Source organism: Pterocles gutturalis, unplaced genomic scaffold (assembly GCF_000699245.1).
Source record: "Pterocles gutturalis isolate BGI_N339 unplaced genomic scaffold, ASM69924v1 scaffold3556, whole genome shotgun sequence".
Taxonomy (NCBI): Eukaryota; Metazoa; Chordata; class Aves; order Pterocliformes; family Pteroclidae; genus Pterocles; species Pterocles gutturalis.
The window spans coordinates 16,451-33,693 of NW_010100081.1; the positions used below are offsets into that span (position 1 = coordinate 16,451).

General features: G+C 38.0%; 1 protein-coding gene across 1 annotated transcript in view; it reads right to left on the bottom strand.

Annotated features, from left to right (window-relative positions):
• LOC104465253 (5'-AMP-activated protein kinase subunit gamma-2) overlaps positions 1-17,243 on the bottom strand; it is a 31,110-nt gene that overhangs the window by 10,241 nt on the left and 3,626 nt on the right. The window contains exons 2-6 of the mRNA XM_010078228.1: positions 6,624-6,705; positions 5,045-5,103; positions 1,908-1,953; positions 1,062-1,116; positions 441-567 (exon numbers count right to left, since the gene is read on the bottom strand). Coding sequence (XP_010076530.1) covers positions 441-567; positions 1,062-1,116; positions 1,908-1,953; positions 5,045-5,103; positions 6,624-6,705 — 369 coding nt within the window. The remainder of the gene's footprint in view (positions 1-440; positions 568-1,061; positions 1,117-1,907; positions 1,954-5,044; positions 5,104-6,623; positions 6,706-17,243) is intronic.

Sequence of the window (17,243 nt, forward strand, 5' to 3'; positions counted from 1 at the left end):
TAAGCTATGTCATTCTCACTGAAACTGGAGAGAGAGGACAACAAAACATACTATACAACGAATACTTGTTTTGAACTCTTATTGCTTTGTTTGGCCTCCTATTAATTCCTGTGACTAACATAAGCTACAGTAAGTAATAATCTTGTCTCTGGGAGACAAGCTTCTGAAGCTGAGTAGATCTTCCAGAAAGGACAGCACATTACTCAAATAGCCAAGACAGGTCCTTGGTGTTTAGGTTTCTTTAAATTACTAAACCAAAGTAAAGGTAATGTACAAGTCCTACATCAAGCTTTAACTTCTGTTATCAAAAAAAATAAATGTACACAGACACAATGAATATGGAATTTTATCAAGAAGCTTCTGTACTAAGACTAACTTAACATTAAATATGTCTACTGTGGGGGAAATCAGTTAAGCAATGCATAACTTTAAATACTTACAAAAAGCTGGAGGAACTTGAGGATTCGTTTATGGGTAAGTATATAAAGTGCATTTCCACTGACTGGATCTATAACTGGCAATCTGTGGATTTTGTTTTTGATCAATGAATATACAGCATCAAAAAGGCTGAGGAGAAAAACATTGAGTTTTTTAAAATGAATTTTATCTGACAATGAGTAATGTCAAGTGATATAAACACATATTTACAAACCCCCATGAAGTACATATGATGAGCAATTATTTGCATTATCTTTAATGTTACAGAAAACAGAAATTAAGGGATTTCAAAATAACTTTTGCAGCTGGTAAAACATGTCAACAACAATATGCTCATGAACATCTAAAATCAGTAAGAAAAGGTGATGGTAACTGACTTTTTGTGGTAGAAATTATAGCAGAAATATTTCCTCACAAGTGTAAATTGTTTTTCCAGGGAGTGCTGTGCTCACAGTATCCCTGCACTCAGAACGGATATTTCTGTTCAGTGACAGACAGACAGTGAAAACCAGAGTGTTCTTACACTTAACGCATCTCAGTCCCAAACTTCTATAACATTGTCTAGGAAGAGCATATGCAATTAAGCCAAAACAATTAAAAGTAAATTAAAAGCAAAATCCTACCTTGCATCCGGGGAGATGTTCACTAAAGGTTTAAACGTCTCTTGTAAATAAAGCTCTGTGTATAGAAAATTAATAGACCATTACCACTTTATATGAAAACATTTGCTTTTTTATGAAAGCATTTTATGAATTCATTTGTGCAAAATTAAGTGGAAGAGAGAGACCAATATATGCAGTTACTGTAGATATTCTACCACTTACGCACATTCCTCTGTATTGATATTAAAAAGACAAAAAAGTTTTAAAAGCAAGACTAAATTGATTACCACCAGGGGTCACTGCAACAACAGCAAATAATTCTTTACCAGTTAGTTCCCTTTCTGAGAGGGTCTGCTGCTTAAAGTACTTCTACGTATTATTTCATGGCATATAGTCTATTTTTGATACAAAGCTTCCTCCCTGCATTCAGCACTTCTCTTCACACTCAGCAAGTTCTATGAATTTCCATTTGCATCATGCAATTCACTCAGGCATAGGTTGTTGCTCATCCATCAGTTCACTCAATACACAGGGCATCTATTCACTCTGCATCCTGGCTCAGGTACATTTCCATTCCACTTATCAACTCTACAGCCACACATGCTGCCTTACTCCAGTTTCTTTTTTTCCCCTTCTTAAAAAGCAAAATGGTACTAATCATGAAGATGTGGCAAAGATCACTCTAGTCCATATACTGTTTCAGGCAGAAAAATAAGCAGCAGGAGCCAATGGACAAGCTTTTACTATTCCTGCTTTCACTAAAAAGTACATGGAGAGACAAGCTAAGCCTATGATTAATTAAAAAAAAACAATACTGAAAAACATTACAACATTTTCAATTATCATCCAAGTAGGAAATATTCTTACCCCTCCAGGTTTCTATCTTGTGCTCCTCCAATTCATAAATCTGAACCTACAATAGGTAAGTGTCAAGTTAAGCCTGAAGTATTAATTTTAAACTAAAAATCATTAACAGTGTCATAACTATCTGAATAATCTCCTCATATTTCAGTGCAGGCAATCTAACAGAGTAAGAACAGTCCAGTATAACATTTCTTGGCAATAACAAGAAGAAAGGGTACAATCCTGCTCCATGCAGAGTACTGTACTGGACCTATCATTCCAAGGGACAGGAAAGACCTTTAGCTGCCTAGGTTTGTAGTCTAGATCTCTTTTAGACTCATCTCCTCAGTAACTTACCTCACCTTAAAACAAAGATGCCAGAGTAAACCCTTTGATGATTCCTTACACACCCAAACCAGTAAAAAGCTTACCCTGATCACTTCTTAATGCTAACAGAGATTAATTTTACTGTTACCTGATTACAAGCAAGCCAGAGCAGTTGGTTTAGTGCTCAGTTAAATCAGAAGAACCAATACTGTATACCCCCCCAACCCTGAAGTTTAATCTTTTACTGGTGTTACATTCTTAAAATGTTTTTGGACACTGCCTCTAAACCACGCACGCTCTCAACATTTCTCCTGTGCCAGCAATGCTGCTCATCTGAGCTCTGATCAGCTGGTCCCAGAAATGAAAACAGGCAAAAAAACCAAAAAGTTACAAAAATGTTTGTTTTCTACTGGTTTAGCTTCCTTAAGTGGCTCATCAAAACCACAAGCAAATGATACTGGACAAAGGATGCGACAAGTCTGCACCTTTCCATGGCACCTTATCATCAGATCAGATCAGCAATAACATCAAACCAGAGTGCAGTCTTTGAAGTTGAAAAAGAAAACAAACCAAAATCAAAAAAACAACAAAAAAGATACGGTCACATCACCAACTTCCTGCTGTTCTGCAGCTCCTTCCATCTTGCTAATGGTTCTCTAAAAATGTTGCAGATGTGAAAGCTGTATTCCTCTAAAGGCATCAAGCTGCAGGCCAGCCACTTGTCACAGTAACAGCACTTGCTACAGCCTACGCCAAAGGTGTCTGTCATCCCTTACACAGCTCTCCTCTGGCAGGTACCTCTGCAGACACTTCTGAAGCTGAAAAGTTTGCAGGTGAAGGGTTGAAGTCTCCATAAAGCCTATTATATTGATCTTTGACCTAAAGGAGATTACACTTAGACTACTGTCCGGAATTAGCATCCTTTGAAGAGGAGTATAAGGGAATATATAATTGATATACTATAGTGGGACTACTCAAATACACCGTTTTTGGCTAACATAAAAAGTACCTACAGAAGTTAAGTTAAATAATCTTTTAGGGCACTTGGCAAAAAAGATAATTAAGAGACTGGAAGGCAGTTCAGAAGATTTACTAAGTGATCATAAGAATAGAAGACCACTTTAGATCCTGCGGAGATGAAGCTAAACCTAGTTCTTGGACCACACCGCAGGAAGAACTACCTGGATGTTCATCAATCATTTAAAGATGCTATCCAGTACATGAACAGCAACATGCTTCATACTGCACGTGCTGTGATGCATTTAGAAAGAATGACTAAAGAATTATATTTTCAGCATAATTTTACCCATTAAGACTAGAGCATTCCCTTGATGGAACGTGGCTTTCTTTTTTTCTTTTTTTTTTTTTTTTTTTTAATAGAAGACTGCATCAATCACTTAAGTCAAATGTTGTCACTTCTCAGCTATTCCTCCTTGCTGCCACCATTTTAAGCACAACCTATGGAATAGGATGTTAGACAATGTAAACAGGAGTGACAACAGCCAGACCTTAGGTAAGATTAATGGAAAAATTGTAGTATTGAGGTTGAGGGCCATGACAACATGGAAACCATTTGAAGGAAGTTACCAGTGTGCAATCACTTTTCATTTGCTTCTCCCTCCACCCTTTGTAAATGCTCAAGGGAAAAAAAAAATTCTTTATCAAGAAAAAAGGACAGTGTACTACACTATTGGCATCTGACAAGAATTTAACTATAAATTTTTAAAATTAACATGAGCTTTGAGAAGCCTAATACATCCGATGTCTGCTTCATCCAACTACTCTTGATTTTTTAGCTAAAAAAATACATACACATAAAACTGTGTATGTTTTAACTGGTAGAGGGGGAATTATTATTTGACAGGAACAAGAAAGGGATGTAAATGTTTGTACGAACATGCAAGATAGAGAATTTAATCAACTGACTGCCAATGGGAATTCTAATTACAGTTAATTGTAGTCAACAGATCTCCAACTGATTGTGCAACTCAGCCATGTAACTAAAATATTTGCATATATTTAACTAGTTTAACTTGTTTATTCTACACCATCACTCCAAGAACAGAGGCAACCTTTTAATGCATCCCAGCCTCTGTCAGCTAGCATTCTGCTCAACTCCGCGTACACCTTTCAGAACAGCTCTATCATAGTTACGAGACAAAGATGATCATACAAAGATGTGAATCATGCATTGCTACATACTTGGTTTTCAAATACAATGAAATTTTTCATGTAACTTAAACACATCCCCCCAAATGCTTTTTGGTTGATATTCACCATTTATGTAGAGCTCTGATTATTACTGAAATATGTGTTTTGAAACAACCTGAACACAAATAAATACAGTGATCAATAATCAAGTATTTTCCTTCAGATTTTTTATATCGCATCTAGTTTTTAGTAAGTATGTTAAACCAGGTCCATTATTCATTAGCTGCAACACTAAGTGGAGCCTCCTATCCAAAATGAAGGCTATCATTATGGTAAACACCACACAAAACATAACAAATGGTAGCACTCATTAAGAAAATTCCTCATGTTTATACATGTACAACTGAAGCAGACAGATTATGTTACCTGCCCAAGCTCATAGGACCTTCATGGCTAAAGCTGAGAACTGAACCCAGGTCATCCAGATACCATTCTATTACCTTGCTCGCAAAGCCATCTTTTATTTCAAAAAAAAAAACACCCCGCAGTGAGTATACCCATGACATATCTACACTTCCAAAGACTTAAATAATAACAACAATCATAGTCAATCTTTCAGTTTGATATTTCAGTCTCTGTACTGTGTGGCAAATGATAAAAGTATAGCTTAACATCATACTTACCATTGGAGACTTATAGTATCTATGCAGTATGTTAATGAAATCTGTAATTGTTAACATTCCTGTAATAAGTGGTATAAAAAAAGTTCTTCAGATACATACTTAACATATAGAACTTCCAGTTATATTCTCTATTAATATTCACAATATATAAGCTAATAAACATTAAATTAAATCCATGTAACATACTATTTGTATTGGATTAATCAGCAGCGGAATTACAAAACTATGTATATTCACTGTCACATTGATACAATACTTCAGAATAAAAACATGTCTAAATTAACATTGAAAATGATAACTTAAGTGCTTCTCCTCTTCTTTCAATCTGACCCAAAGAAACCATTGACTCCAGACTGCATCCACCCCCAAAAGAACTGAAAGAGGAGGTTTACAACATCTTTAAAGGTTGGAGATGTCTCCTTGCCTTTCATTTTGTTTTTGAATAAGACAAGTTCTCATTATGTGCTTGCCAAGTCGGGCAGACTCTCAGACTCAAATGAAGGAACAGTACAATCTGTTTTCTTGAATATTACTTATTAAAGAACTTAATTCAATAATTTCCACCTCTGTATTGAAATGTGACTTTTTTAAAAAGATAGTACATCCATAATATATACATTTTAACCACCAACACCAAACTATGTAAAATAATATTGATGATTTGTTTAGTTACCTGAAAACATTAATCTTTTTTGAGCTTTCAAATTCTAGATTTGAGAAGATGTAATTGCTCCACTGTTTACTACTCTTACTTCTAAACTGAAGAAACTAAGAAATGGGGAAGGGAAAAATTAATCTGGAGGTCAGCCTTAAATCACTAGAGCTTAGTTACAGACAGAAAATGAAATTAAATACAAAAATCACACATAGCATTCCTATGATGTATTCCATGAAACTACTGCTCCTCTTCCCTTGGATTTAAAATATTTTAACAAATGCTTTAGAAAGTATCTACCATTCATTTCCAAGAATCCTCAATCTACCTTCCAGGTCACAAGGAGCACGTATAATAATATTTGTAACTGCCACTATGACCCTGTTTTCTAACTACAACAGAGATCTAATTTTAGAGTATTATTTTTGTGGCAATTAATTACATGACTTTTAAAAAAAAGCAAAGCATAGATCTAATGTTTTTCTCCCAATATGGGACATATCCGTAACATTCAACATTAGTTCTGGTACTTGATTTCTCAGTGCACGTTACTGAGAACACGCAGAGAAAGACATGCTTGTATCGCATGTATATTAGGATACTGTAACATTAAATTCTTCTTTTTATAGTTGCTATTTTCAAATTTCCTTTTTGTGACCGCTACCTTTATTTTTAAATACACAGTGAAATGCACATAGAGACCAAATTTCAGAAGGTTAGGACCTAAAAGAATCATCATGATAGTCAAAGCACAGCAAGACTATGAAAGTCAGCAACACTTCACTCCTCACAAGGAGGAAAAATAAAGTCCTTTGCCAGTATATCTCTAGGATGTTTAGACCATGGCTAGCCCCAGACCACCTTCTTCAACAGTAGAGCACCCTGGAAATGCAAGTAATCCTGAATAATATTAGAACTACTCACCTACAAAACTCTGTTTTTTACTCTCCCACAGTGGAGCTGCTCTCACACCATTTGCCACCAAGGCAAAAAAGGCTTTCTTTACCTGTAAAAAGAAGGAACAACTAAACAAATCCTTGCTTTCAATTTAGCATACCAGACACCAACAGAAGGGATTCCCCAGTTACTAGGAAAAAAATGCAGTATAAACAGGTAGCTGGTATTCAAAATAGAAGAAAAACCACACACACCAAACAAAAACCTTAAGCCTTTCACTTCTAAAATGTTTAAAAAGCTTAGAAAAAAGCTTAGCAAAACAACAGCTATTTTTCTTGTGTTATGTGAATATTCTATGTGAAAGCCTCTGATGAAGTAGTAAGCTGATACAGATGAAAAGGTGTGCTCACTAACCTCAAATCTATTCCCATTTGATATTATCCATAAAAGTTATACCCTCCTCAAATCATAACACTGAATAAATCTGTAATGAACATAATTATCACAAGTGTCCAGTTTACAGATACATGTGAAGATCGTGCTATATTCTAGTTAATGTTCACTATATCAACTGTTGTATAAAAAAAAACTGAAACAATAAAAGTGTTGTTTCTTCTCCAGTTTTTAGACTCATGATGTATACAAATGAAAAGGGATTGTTTGATTGTTTTAAATATGACTGAAAGTTAAAAGGACTAGCTAGCCTGTTTTGCTGCTAAAGAAATGCAACCAAATCCTTTCTTTGTTTTAATGAATTAACCCTCCCAAATTTCTGAATCAGAGGTTATAAGGTTATAGTGTCTTTACCAAAAGAAAAAAACAAAACAAAACAAAAAACAACCCAAAAAATCCTTCCCTGTGAACACTAGTTCTTGGAAGCATGAAACACTCAGGCTCTACTGTACCTCAGAATCCTGATCCCTTGGTGATATGCTTGAGCATGTTATCATTCCTGTGCTGCCCACACCCTAAATAGTCTCCACATAGCAAACACAATACAGAAGTGATGGTTCTCATCCACGTCTTGACCAGGCACAAAAGTAGGACGTAGCCAATCTACAGCTCTACATCCATGAAATTTGTCCTCAGTCCAAATAACACAGAAGTAACCATTGCAATTGCTTGATGGTTGCAATCTGAACAGACCAAGATTACACCATGGTATCTTCAGTATCTACTTTAAACTATATGCCAAGGGGCTCCTCTCCACAACAGAGTTGGGGAATAAAAGGGCTTCACAGTCAGTGGTATGAGCATCCAAACAAGTTGAGGCAAACAAAAATATAGCTAGGAAAAAGTCTGCCGTTGTTAACTACAACCTTCTTGAGAAAGTTTGCAAAGCCATCCATATGATAGCCAGTGTCACACAATATTTGACAGAACCTCCATTTAGACTCTACTTAGTGTTAGAATGCAGCAGTTCAAATTTCTGGAAGTTAGTAAGACTTCTACTCTGCACCAGAACACATCACCTCTGTCTACACTTCAGTGATTTGCAGTGTTTCAAATACCTGGGCGTTATCCTACTGTATGTGAAGTCTAAAGATTAGTCTTCTGAAGACAATTTTTTAATTTCTTGTGACCTCTGTGCAGCCCAACTGCTTTCTCTCTGACCATGAGAAAAATCTACTCTCCTGACCTCAGGAGATGACAGCTCTTAAAGCTGCCTCCTGACCTTAGAGATGTTTCTGCCATATCAATGAAGAGGAATAATGATCTGCTTAACAAACACCACCCTTTAAACTGCATTAAAACTCAGGAAGCCATACGGAGGGAAAAAATACCCAGGACCACAGAGAAGACTGTAAGATATGCACCATGTAGCATTTATCTAGAAAATGGTGAAGCAGACGTGTCCCAGAGGTATTCCAGCCACCTCACTGACACAGGAAGGAGTCAGTTAAACAAACATTACCAAATCCACCACAGGAGCATACTAACTCATTCTGAAGACTGAAACCGCAAAGAAACCCTCCAGGCAGACACATGAAGTCTTCCCACATAACAGCCTCACACTTACAGCTAATGCACCGAAAGCTAACAGCAGTGAGCTATTTGAGGAGCAGATATGAGACAGAAGTGAGTTTGCACACACTAACTCCACCCTTGGGCAAAATAAGTTCTAACCATTCTTCATCAAGAAAGAGGAAAGTACACTCAAACTGCCTGAAACTGAGAGCCTTCAGCTTTGATTTCTTTCCGTAAGAATAGCTATCACATGTGTTAACAGTCACTGTCAACCTATGTCCCAAGTATTCCACAAGAGTAAGACATTCAAGCTGTATCAGAGCAATAAGGTAACAGCTGATCTATTAAAAACAGGGTCAAAAAAAACTTTCTTCCAGATAGTAATCATGCAACAAAACTCCTCCAGCAAGTTCACAAAATCTGTAATTGATAACCTAGAAAAGAAGCATGGTCACAGCAGAGAAGATGTGGAGAGCCAATTATAAGACTTCAAGCAACCTCCAAATTCTTGCCACTACTTCTTTCTCAGACACACTAGCAACAAAGAACACCACCTAGCACAATGTTCAGATGGGTGAGATGGTAAAATTGAGGTATTACTTTAGATTCAGAAATGATACTTCAAGAGAGATAATTCCAAAGATGTACTAGGCAAGAAGCTGAGCTTGTAAACAATCCAGAAGGAAGAGAGTTTCCTCAAAGGATCAGTTCTTGCTCTGATTCTTTATTTATTTGCAAGTTATTTGTCTCTAAGAATCTCAAGAATCTTCTGTTAGATGCCATCTTGTCTAGCTTTAAAAGACAGATTTTGGAAAAAACGAGTGCTGCTGAACAGCTACAGCTACAGAGATAGCTCAGTCTTAAATCCTTCAGAAGAGACAATGAGTTCAGCTTGGGTATTAGGATATTAAATATTTGATGTAATAAATCACCAAAATTTAGTAAAGGAACTTAAACTCATCCCTCTAGGCTGTCCTCCTAGACCACTGTGTAAGTGACTTTCCTATTGTCTTCCTCAGGCTCACGGTACGAAGTGTTACACAGTTACCTCTTAAAATAACAGTGCCACCAGTTCTTAATGTTAATACTCGTCTCTTACTTGAGTAATTACAAAGCAAAAAAACAACTTCATTATCATTTTCTAAAACTCCTTGCAAGCACAAACATACACTCACCCACTCACACTTTCCATTACTTTCTGTGGTTTACCAATTTCAGTTGCCCAAGTACTGCTTGGTGGCCAGCCAAAGCACCAGGGTGTGGAGCTGGGCTTCCATCCAGCACATTTATATGTTTCAGTGATGTTCGTGCAGAAAATACCCACAAGGACCTTCCTTTCAGATTTTATATAATTTGTAGCCTTTGAAGATTTCTTGCATGTCCCATCTTTGGACCTCCACCAGGGCTGTTAATTCTCAACCCCACCAGTGTTGTTCTTTCTCTGATCTTGAGTGTTGGACTGGCCTGACCTTCACAAAGCCATTGTTCTTCAGCCAGATCCCATAGATTATTGCTGTTCAACACCATGTACAAACACTCTTTAAACAAAGCACTCTTGTTCTTATTAACCATGTAGTGGTCCTAACAAACACAGCGAATCATTAAGAATGGGATTTATCTACCCAAATTTAGAGGTTGTTCTGACATATGCTGACCTTGTGTATTCACCACTTCTCCTCATAGCCAACCAGGGGAAACAGTCATTTCTGTGGCATGACTCACCAGCCTTAGATAGAGATTAAGTTGTATTCCACAGATGCCATTTCCCCTCTCACTGACTATAAGATGTCTAGACAATTAGATGAGGAATCCCACTTTATGTGACTACTTTTCTTCTCCAACATTCTGCCCCTTAAGTCGAAGGGAACACAGCGACTGAAATCCTAGATAGATCACTGATCACCTCAACAACAGGTGCTATTACACTACAGCGAGCAGAACAGGAACAAGCCCTTCTTACTACAGGAACTCATTACACCAACTGTGAATATGTTGAATCTTGTTTCAGCTAACACTATGCTATGAAAACTGTAACTACATGCAGAAGTGACCAGTGGGTTTCAAACTTGTTTTCCAGGACTGCCCCATAAGGGAAGGAGAGTGACTGCTGCTGTTGCAATCACAGTTCCTGGTGCTAAAGGGTCAGTGCTGAGTAGAGAATGGTACTGTGCTGAAAGACACACGACTCAGCACCATTTTCTCAATGCCAAAGTTAACTTGGAAAAAGCTGGAAGGTATCAGAAATAAGAAACGCAGTTATAGAACAACTTCAGGTCTGCCAGTACCAAGCAAAAGGAGGATACAAAAGCCTAGTAGCATGGACAGTGTTAAAGATCTGCCAGAACTTCCGTGGTACGGCTGCCATCCAAGGGCAAGATGATAAATGTGTACATCTCTTGGCTCATCTTTCACTGTTTAAAGCAACACCAAGGCATTAGCTTTATTTGCCTGAAAAGCCCCTAACGTAACCCCAAGAATTGCATACTTCACCAGGTCAGAATAGAACGGATGAAGCTCTTTTTTTTTTTTTTGTCACAGAGCTTTCATAAAAGCAGTATCAGATCCAGATGATCTTTGATACTTTTATCATCTCCAATTCCCGATTGATGGGAAGTTGCTCAAAGATGAGACAGAACATTCATCCATCATAATTTTCACTGGATAAGTTGACAAATTTTCAGTCTTGTCTCATGACGATTTTTAAGGGCTACAAAACTTAAGAGGAAACCTAACACCTCAGAAAATTCACATGTGGACCACAGTATCAAAACCAAATCTTGCAAGCAATCACTGAGAAACAATAACCGTCCCTAGTGTAACAAAGTTTGATATGTAGTTGAAAGAAACTGGCGAGAAGAAGGCATTCAGTCTTAGCAAATTGGATAAGAAGAGCTGAAGAAGTACCGTAGAAGATTACACTCATATACCCAAATACTTATACGCTTTAAGTATAGAACAGCAAGGCATGGAGCACCTTCTCAACGGGTCCCTTGTAAAGGGGAAAAAGTTTTCAGTTTTCAAAGGATAACAGCATATATCTTCACAATATGAACAAATATGACAAAGTCGCTCTAGAATACAGTCTTTGTTCTCACTGTCAGAGTAAGAAGGCGCAAGAAAAAGTTACCTCGAGACTTCTCTCTTCGAGGCTAAACACTTGCATTTCAATAGTTCTTGCCAAGTAAGAAGACCAAGAGCAGTACAACTGGTCTTTGTTGTAACAGGAAAACCATCGGGCCTCTCCTGTGACCTTTGTACTGCATAAAAACTGGGCAACCTACACTTTACTGCCTTGTTCTAAATGTGTTTATGAGCTGACTGACTCTCAAATGCTTTTGATGTGAAAACATGAGGAATGGGGCAAGTTACTAACCCAACATAAACAGGACACTATTTTGTTAAGTACCATGGCAATTTCTCTGGCTGCCCAAATCTTGGCAGATCTCCAAGGGAGGAAAAAAAATGAAGAGTCCCAACTACTGCCTATGAGGGAGAGGCAAGTCTGATTATCCAGCCATAGTAAGACAGGCTTTTGACACATCTCCCCTGCTACTCTCTCACATCCCTAGGATTTCAGGTAGTGCCGTTTCTGTACCAGAAGCTATAAAGGCAATCTCACTCGAGAAATTAATCACTGGTTTTGTGTACTTGTTTGACAATGCAGCCAGTAAAGAGGCAAAACAAAGAAACTACTTGAGTCATACCAACATAGTGTCAAATGGGGTGCAAGCCCACTCTGAAGTCCAGCAAGTTACAGTATTTTCTTATCTGAAAAATGCTCTTCGGCAATGACTGAAGGTGCTTGCACTTATTCACTCTCAGCTTCTACTGAAAGTCTTCAGATCCCAGGTAATGCAAACCAGTTCACTGGAGAAGGCTAACCACCCAATTTCCACCTGAACAGTGGAAATTGGAAAAACACAATACTAATTTGAAAATACAACTTTGCCACAGAAAGCTCTTTGGGCAGCCCTCCTCTTCCACACCGTCAGCATCATCTTCAAAGGATTGATTTCTATGGACTGAAAATTTTTGGGTATTAAACTGGAATCAAGGACTCCAGCATTCATCCCCAGATCACCACCTTGATAATACAAAAGCATTACAAGCTAAATAGTCTCCAAATACATCACGGAAATTGCTTTGAAGCAAATCACACCCAGATTACATTTATACACCTTGAATTGAGAAGGTAATTTTTCCCAAACGCAAGATCTGAAGCAAAGAAATTTCAGGGAGGTGGACCAATTTTCCAGAGAATCTCCACATCAGCTTTCCAAGAGGCCAAGAGGAAACTGAAAAGCACTTCTCCTAACTTGTTATCTAGGGATGACACCTAATATCAAGAAACAGTTAAAAGTTCTCCCAAGAACTATTTTTTAGGGGAACATTATCTGCTTTGTCTTTATGTTTCTGAAAAAGTGACCAACAAAACTTTGGGAAGGGTATTAAACATTAACTTGCAATTCCATTTTTTTTTTCTTCAACTAAAGCTTCAAACAAACGTCCAATCCAGACATCTTTTTAAGTTACAGAAAACTACAGTCCTGTAAAGGAGCTATTTTGAAAAGTTAAAAAGGTCTTTTGTAATGCACATATATTTATATAAATTAGCTTGTCTGGAGGGACTAAACCAGTATGCAAGACTACAACCAACCATCTCAGCATGGTGACTGTTGCATTCAAATTTATTTCCCAATTATGTTCGTCTTTGGTTTATGAATGTGGTAGCAGCATTTCTTCCTTGAAGGACTACATATTTTTACAAAAAAGCTACTTAAGGACTTAACAATAAAGATTTTTGCCTAGGGCGAGGGCCAAGCAGGTACTGAAGAGAAGAATTTCCTCCTTTACCTTATCACACCTTCAAGTAAAATAGAAAAAAATGTGACAAACCTGTTATTGAGAGGCTACATTTGCTTTAACATCTGAAAAACCCCAACCATCAAACATCCACAGGTAGCTTCTCTAGCTCATGTTGAATTTTGGAAAGCTTACATGAAACCAGATTCAAATTCAGTTCTCCATTCACAGGAGATAGAAAGAGAACACTCTTGATAGATGATGCACTACTAATGCCCATGGGGTGCTTAGTAAAATTTAAGAGCTAATGGAGTAACACACTTTAGACGCAAGCCAAACTCCAGAAATAACACGTAATGTCTTATCTTCAAGTTACAGTATGCAGGCACATGTAGATATCTCCCCAGAGAGCAGGTATTATGTCCACATGCAGAAGTCTTCCTCACATCACATCCACATGAAGAGGTCCCAACCAATCCAACTGAAGACACCAAACCAAGACATTAACTGATACTCTATGTCAATAAGCCCATATTGTAGCTGGCAATTAAGGGCTCTCCTTCCTCTTACACCACACGTGCTGACTTGATCAGGACCTCTGGTCTATGATTACAGTCAACTCTGTTATTCCATCTCAGTAAGGTACTCTGCTGATTCTCACTTCCATCTGCTGCTTGAGGGGAGCCTAAGCATTCTAGTAAAAAAAAAAAAAAATAGCACAGCTTTGTTTTCCAGGAAAAAAAAAAAAAAAAATCACTTCAAGCCAGAATTTCTGCTGTTAGATTTCATGCCACAACGGGCTAAGAGTAAGACATTAGGCAAGCCTCATAGGCAGAGCCACTGGGATGGGCACAGAATTTCTTTCACAGACTAAGATCTTACCACAAAAAGTGGTGGCGTGCCAGGGAAGGCAAGAATGATGCATGACGTTCACTCAGTCAAGCACAAACACCTTACCTACACCCTGTGTAGACCAAAAAACTTTTGCTTAATTGGTATAATGAACTCATATTATCCTCCTCCAAAATCCAGGAAAGAATGCTTCCTTTTGGTTTTGAGAGCTTCGGAAGTTAAGCTCCTATGCTTGTTGTGTACAAGCAACAGGACCAGCTCTGAAATACCACAAGAGTCTTCCCGTATTATGCTACTGATTCCAGCCTGATCTCAATGAAGGGAGCTGTTATGTGGCCTGCTCAACTGCCTCAGCCTACATGCCAGTTAGAAGCTAAATTACATTATTCTGTTACAGTTCTGTGGGACTGGTAAGCAAGGAGGGGCGTTCGCACTCCTCAGAAATGCAGACAGTTTAAATTTAGCAACTTTGAAGGGGAAAAACCTCGAAGCCAATTAAGGAACAGACAGTCAATCCTTTTGTAAAGCTGTGAGAACTTTGTTGCAACAGCAGACCCAAAGTCTGCTCTGTGTTTCTGGAAGCAACAGATTCTACAGTATTCTTCCTGGAATCCTGGAAGCCTGGTCTATCTCATTACCTTGGAGAGAGGCAACACCCCAGTCAAGAATGACCTGGAGGGAACAAGAATAATAAATCCATTTACTGAACAGATTCAGCACAAGGAAGAGAAATCCAAATCCTCTTCCACCCTTCTAATGTGGAATCCATTGCATGCTCTGCAGAAGTTATATTTACTTTGAGCTTGTTAAGCCACTGAAGAAGTTTCCACAAGATTGTTCCAAGTATTTTGCTAGCTATGTGGTAGAAAAATAAGTATTTGAGCTCTTACCAGCATGTGACAGTTACTGACCAAAGCCTAAATTACTGATAACAACATCTGGTCCATTGCCAACTTAGATAATTTAATTAAACAGAAAAGTTAAATAATCTAACCTTCAAGTCATTCAATTGTCCAAGACTTCTTCAGGATATAAAAGGAAAGAGCCTTTAGGATTCTGAAAGGTTATTTTTATGGCTGTCTTCACACAGACATGACTTTTATTAGCTTATGAAGAAGTTCTAGACAAAGACCATAAAAACAGCCTCAGGGTCATGGTGAGCAAAAGCTACATATGTCTTAGTATTAAAACATAAATTTACTTTTAACAGGTAAGAATATAATTTAGCCAAAGTTTAGATAGAGCCACTACATTTGCTGTCATACCATCCTTGGGACTGCAGATTGCTGCTTGATAGGGAGCAGGGAAGTCCCCGTCTTATACTTACCTTTTACATTCCTCTTAGAGGGTTAACTCCTCTGCACTACAAAATAAGATAATCCCTCTTATCTTTATCTAGGCTGGGCAAAGTCAAAACACATTAAGTAATAAATTTGTTTGAAAGACAGACAAAAATCTGGCCTTAAAGTAAGCTTATAGAGCTAACCTTCAGAGAGTGCCATAAGCCAGGTAAGAGTAATTTCCTTAAAAAATTCAAATAGAGTTCAGGATCAGGGGGGAAATACATTGGTCTCTAAAGAAAACATCACAAAGTCAAATGAATGCAGTAACAAGGAAAAAAGTGAAATCACATCACTAGATGATGGTACTACTGAAGAAGAGTAACCCAACTGATTGAATGTGAACAAAGTGCTATATTTTGTTTACATTTTAATTCAATACAGGAATTACTAATATTCCTGTTTTCCTTCAAAGCATTAGTATCAGTTTCAAAGGAAAAGATCAGATTGCTGTATCACTGTATGTACCTGATACAAGTTAAAACCAGCAAACAGAAAAGTAAAGACAGATCTGGATGTCAACTTATTTCCCCAGATCATTGCCACATTAAATGCATTAACACCCATAGAGTACTCAAATACTGTGCTGAAGGCACAGGCTCATAGCCAGTAAATCTGTGTTCAGCTCAGTGTTTTCCTGGAGTCTATTATAAAGATAATCCAGAACCATTTATTGAATAATTAGAAAGAAGAATAACAGTAAGTGAATGCTCATTCAGAGTAGCCCTTCAGGGGACAACTCTCCCAATCTCCTCAAAGGGGCTGTGAAGCGTTTTTCTACTTCTTGCATCCTGGGAGATGTGCAAAAGATTAGAAAAACAGTTTATCCATGGAGCTGCACGCTGTTGCAACTTGCCCAGTTTCCCCATCATCCACAGAGTCAAATTTTCAAACTTCACAGGATAGTTCATAACATCTAATTGTCTCTTGACTCCCTCCCTGGTCAGTTTACACTTTAAAAAGTTTCTTTAATGTGCGTCAAGCAAAGATAGTATCTTCTCTAGGAAAAGAAAGAGGCTGAAGCTTGTCACGAACAAGGAGTATTCATGGGTCACAGGCAGGGGAAAGCCACAGCACTGGAGTTCAACATGATTCTATAAATATTAATGAGGAGCAAATACTTACAGGCTATGTCTGTATTGGTGAACTAAAAGGGTGAAAGAACAGTCCACTGTCAGTCTAAATCAAGAGAACTATGCCACCTAGCACTCTCCCAGACAATATCTGCCGTTTCTCAGGGTTCAGTACAGGCCAGGGACCATTTCAGGTAGGCAGACTAGCTGCAGATACTGTTCTGGGGGAAATACAAGCTAAGCAGTACTAAGGCAAACTAAGCTGTGCCAGTTGGCCTCAGGCAGGTAAACAGACCTTGGCTCAGTACTTTTTATTCATTTAATGTAGATGTTGCTTAAGTTTGTTCCAAGTGACATATTCTCCAGCGGAAGCACAGCACAGTTCTTCGTTACCATATGATGTGATGCCCAACGGAAGCACCCGAGATAGCTCTACCACTGCTTTCACAAGAGCCAAGCGTAGGTGCCAGTTCCACAGGTGTATTCTTGGAATGAAAGACCAGACTGGCTATTAGAAGCAGCAAGATGTTTGGTAGCTGCTGGAACTGAAAGGCCCCCATGCCTTCTGAATGACAAATAAGCAGGACTGAAGAAACTGTCAGCCCATTCCT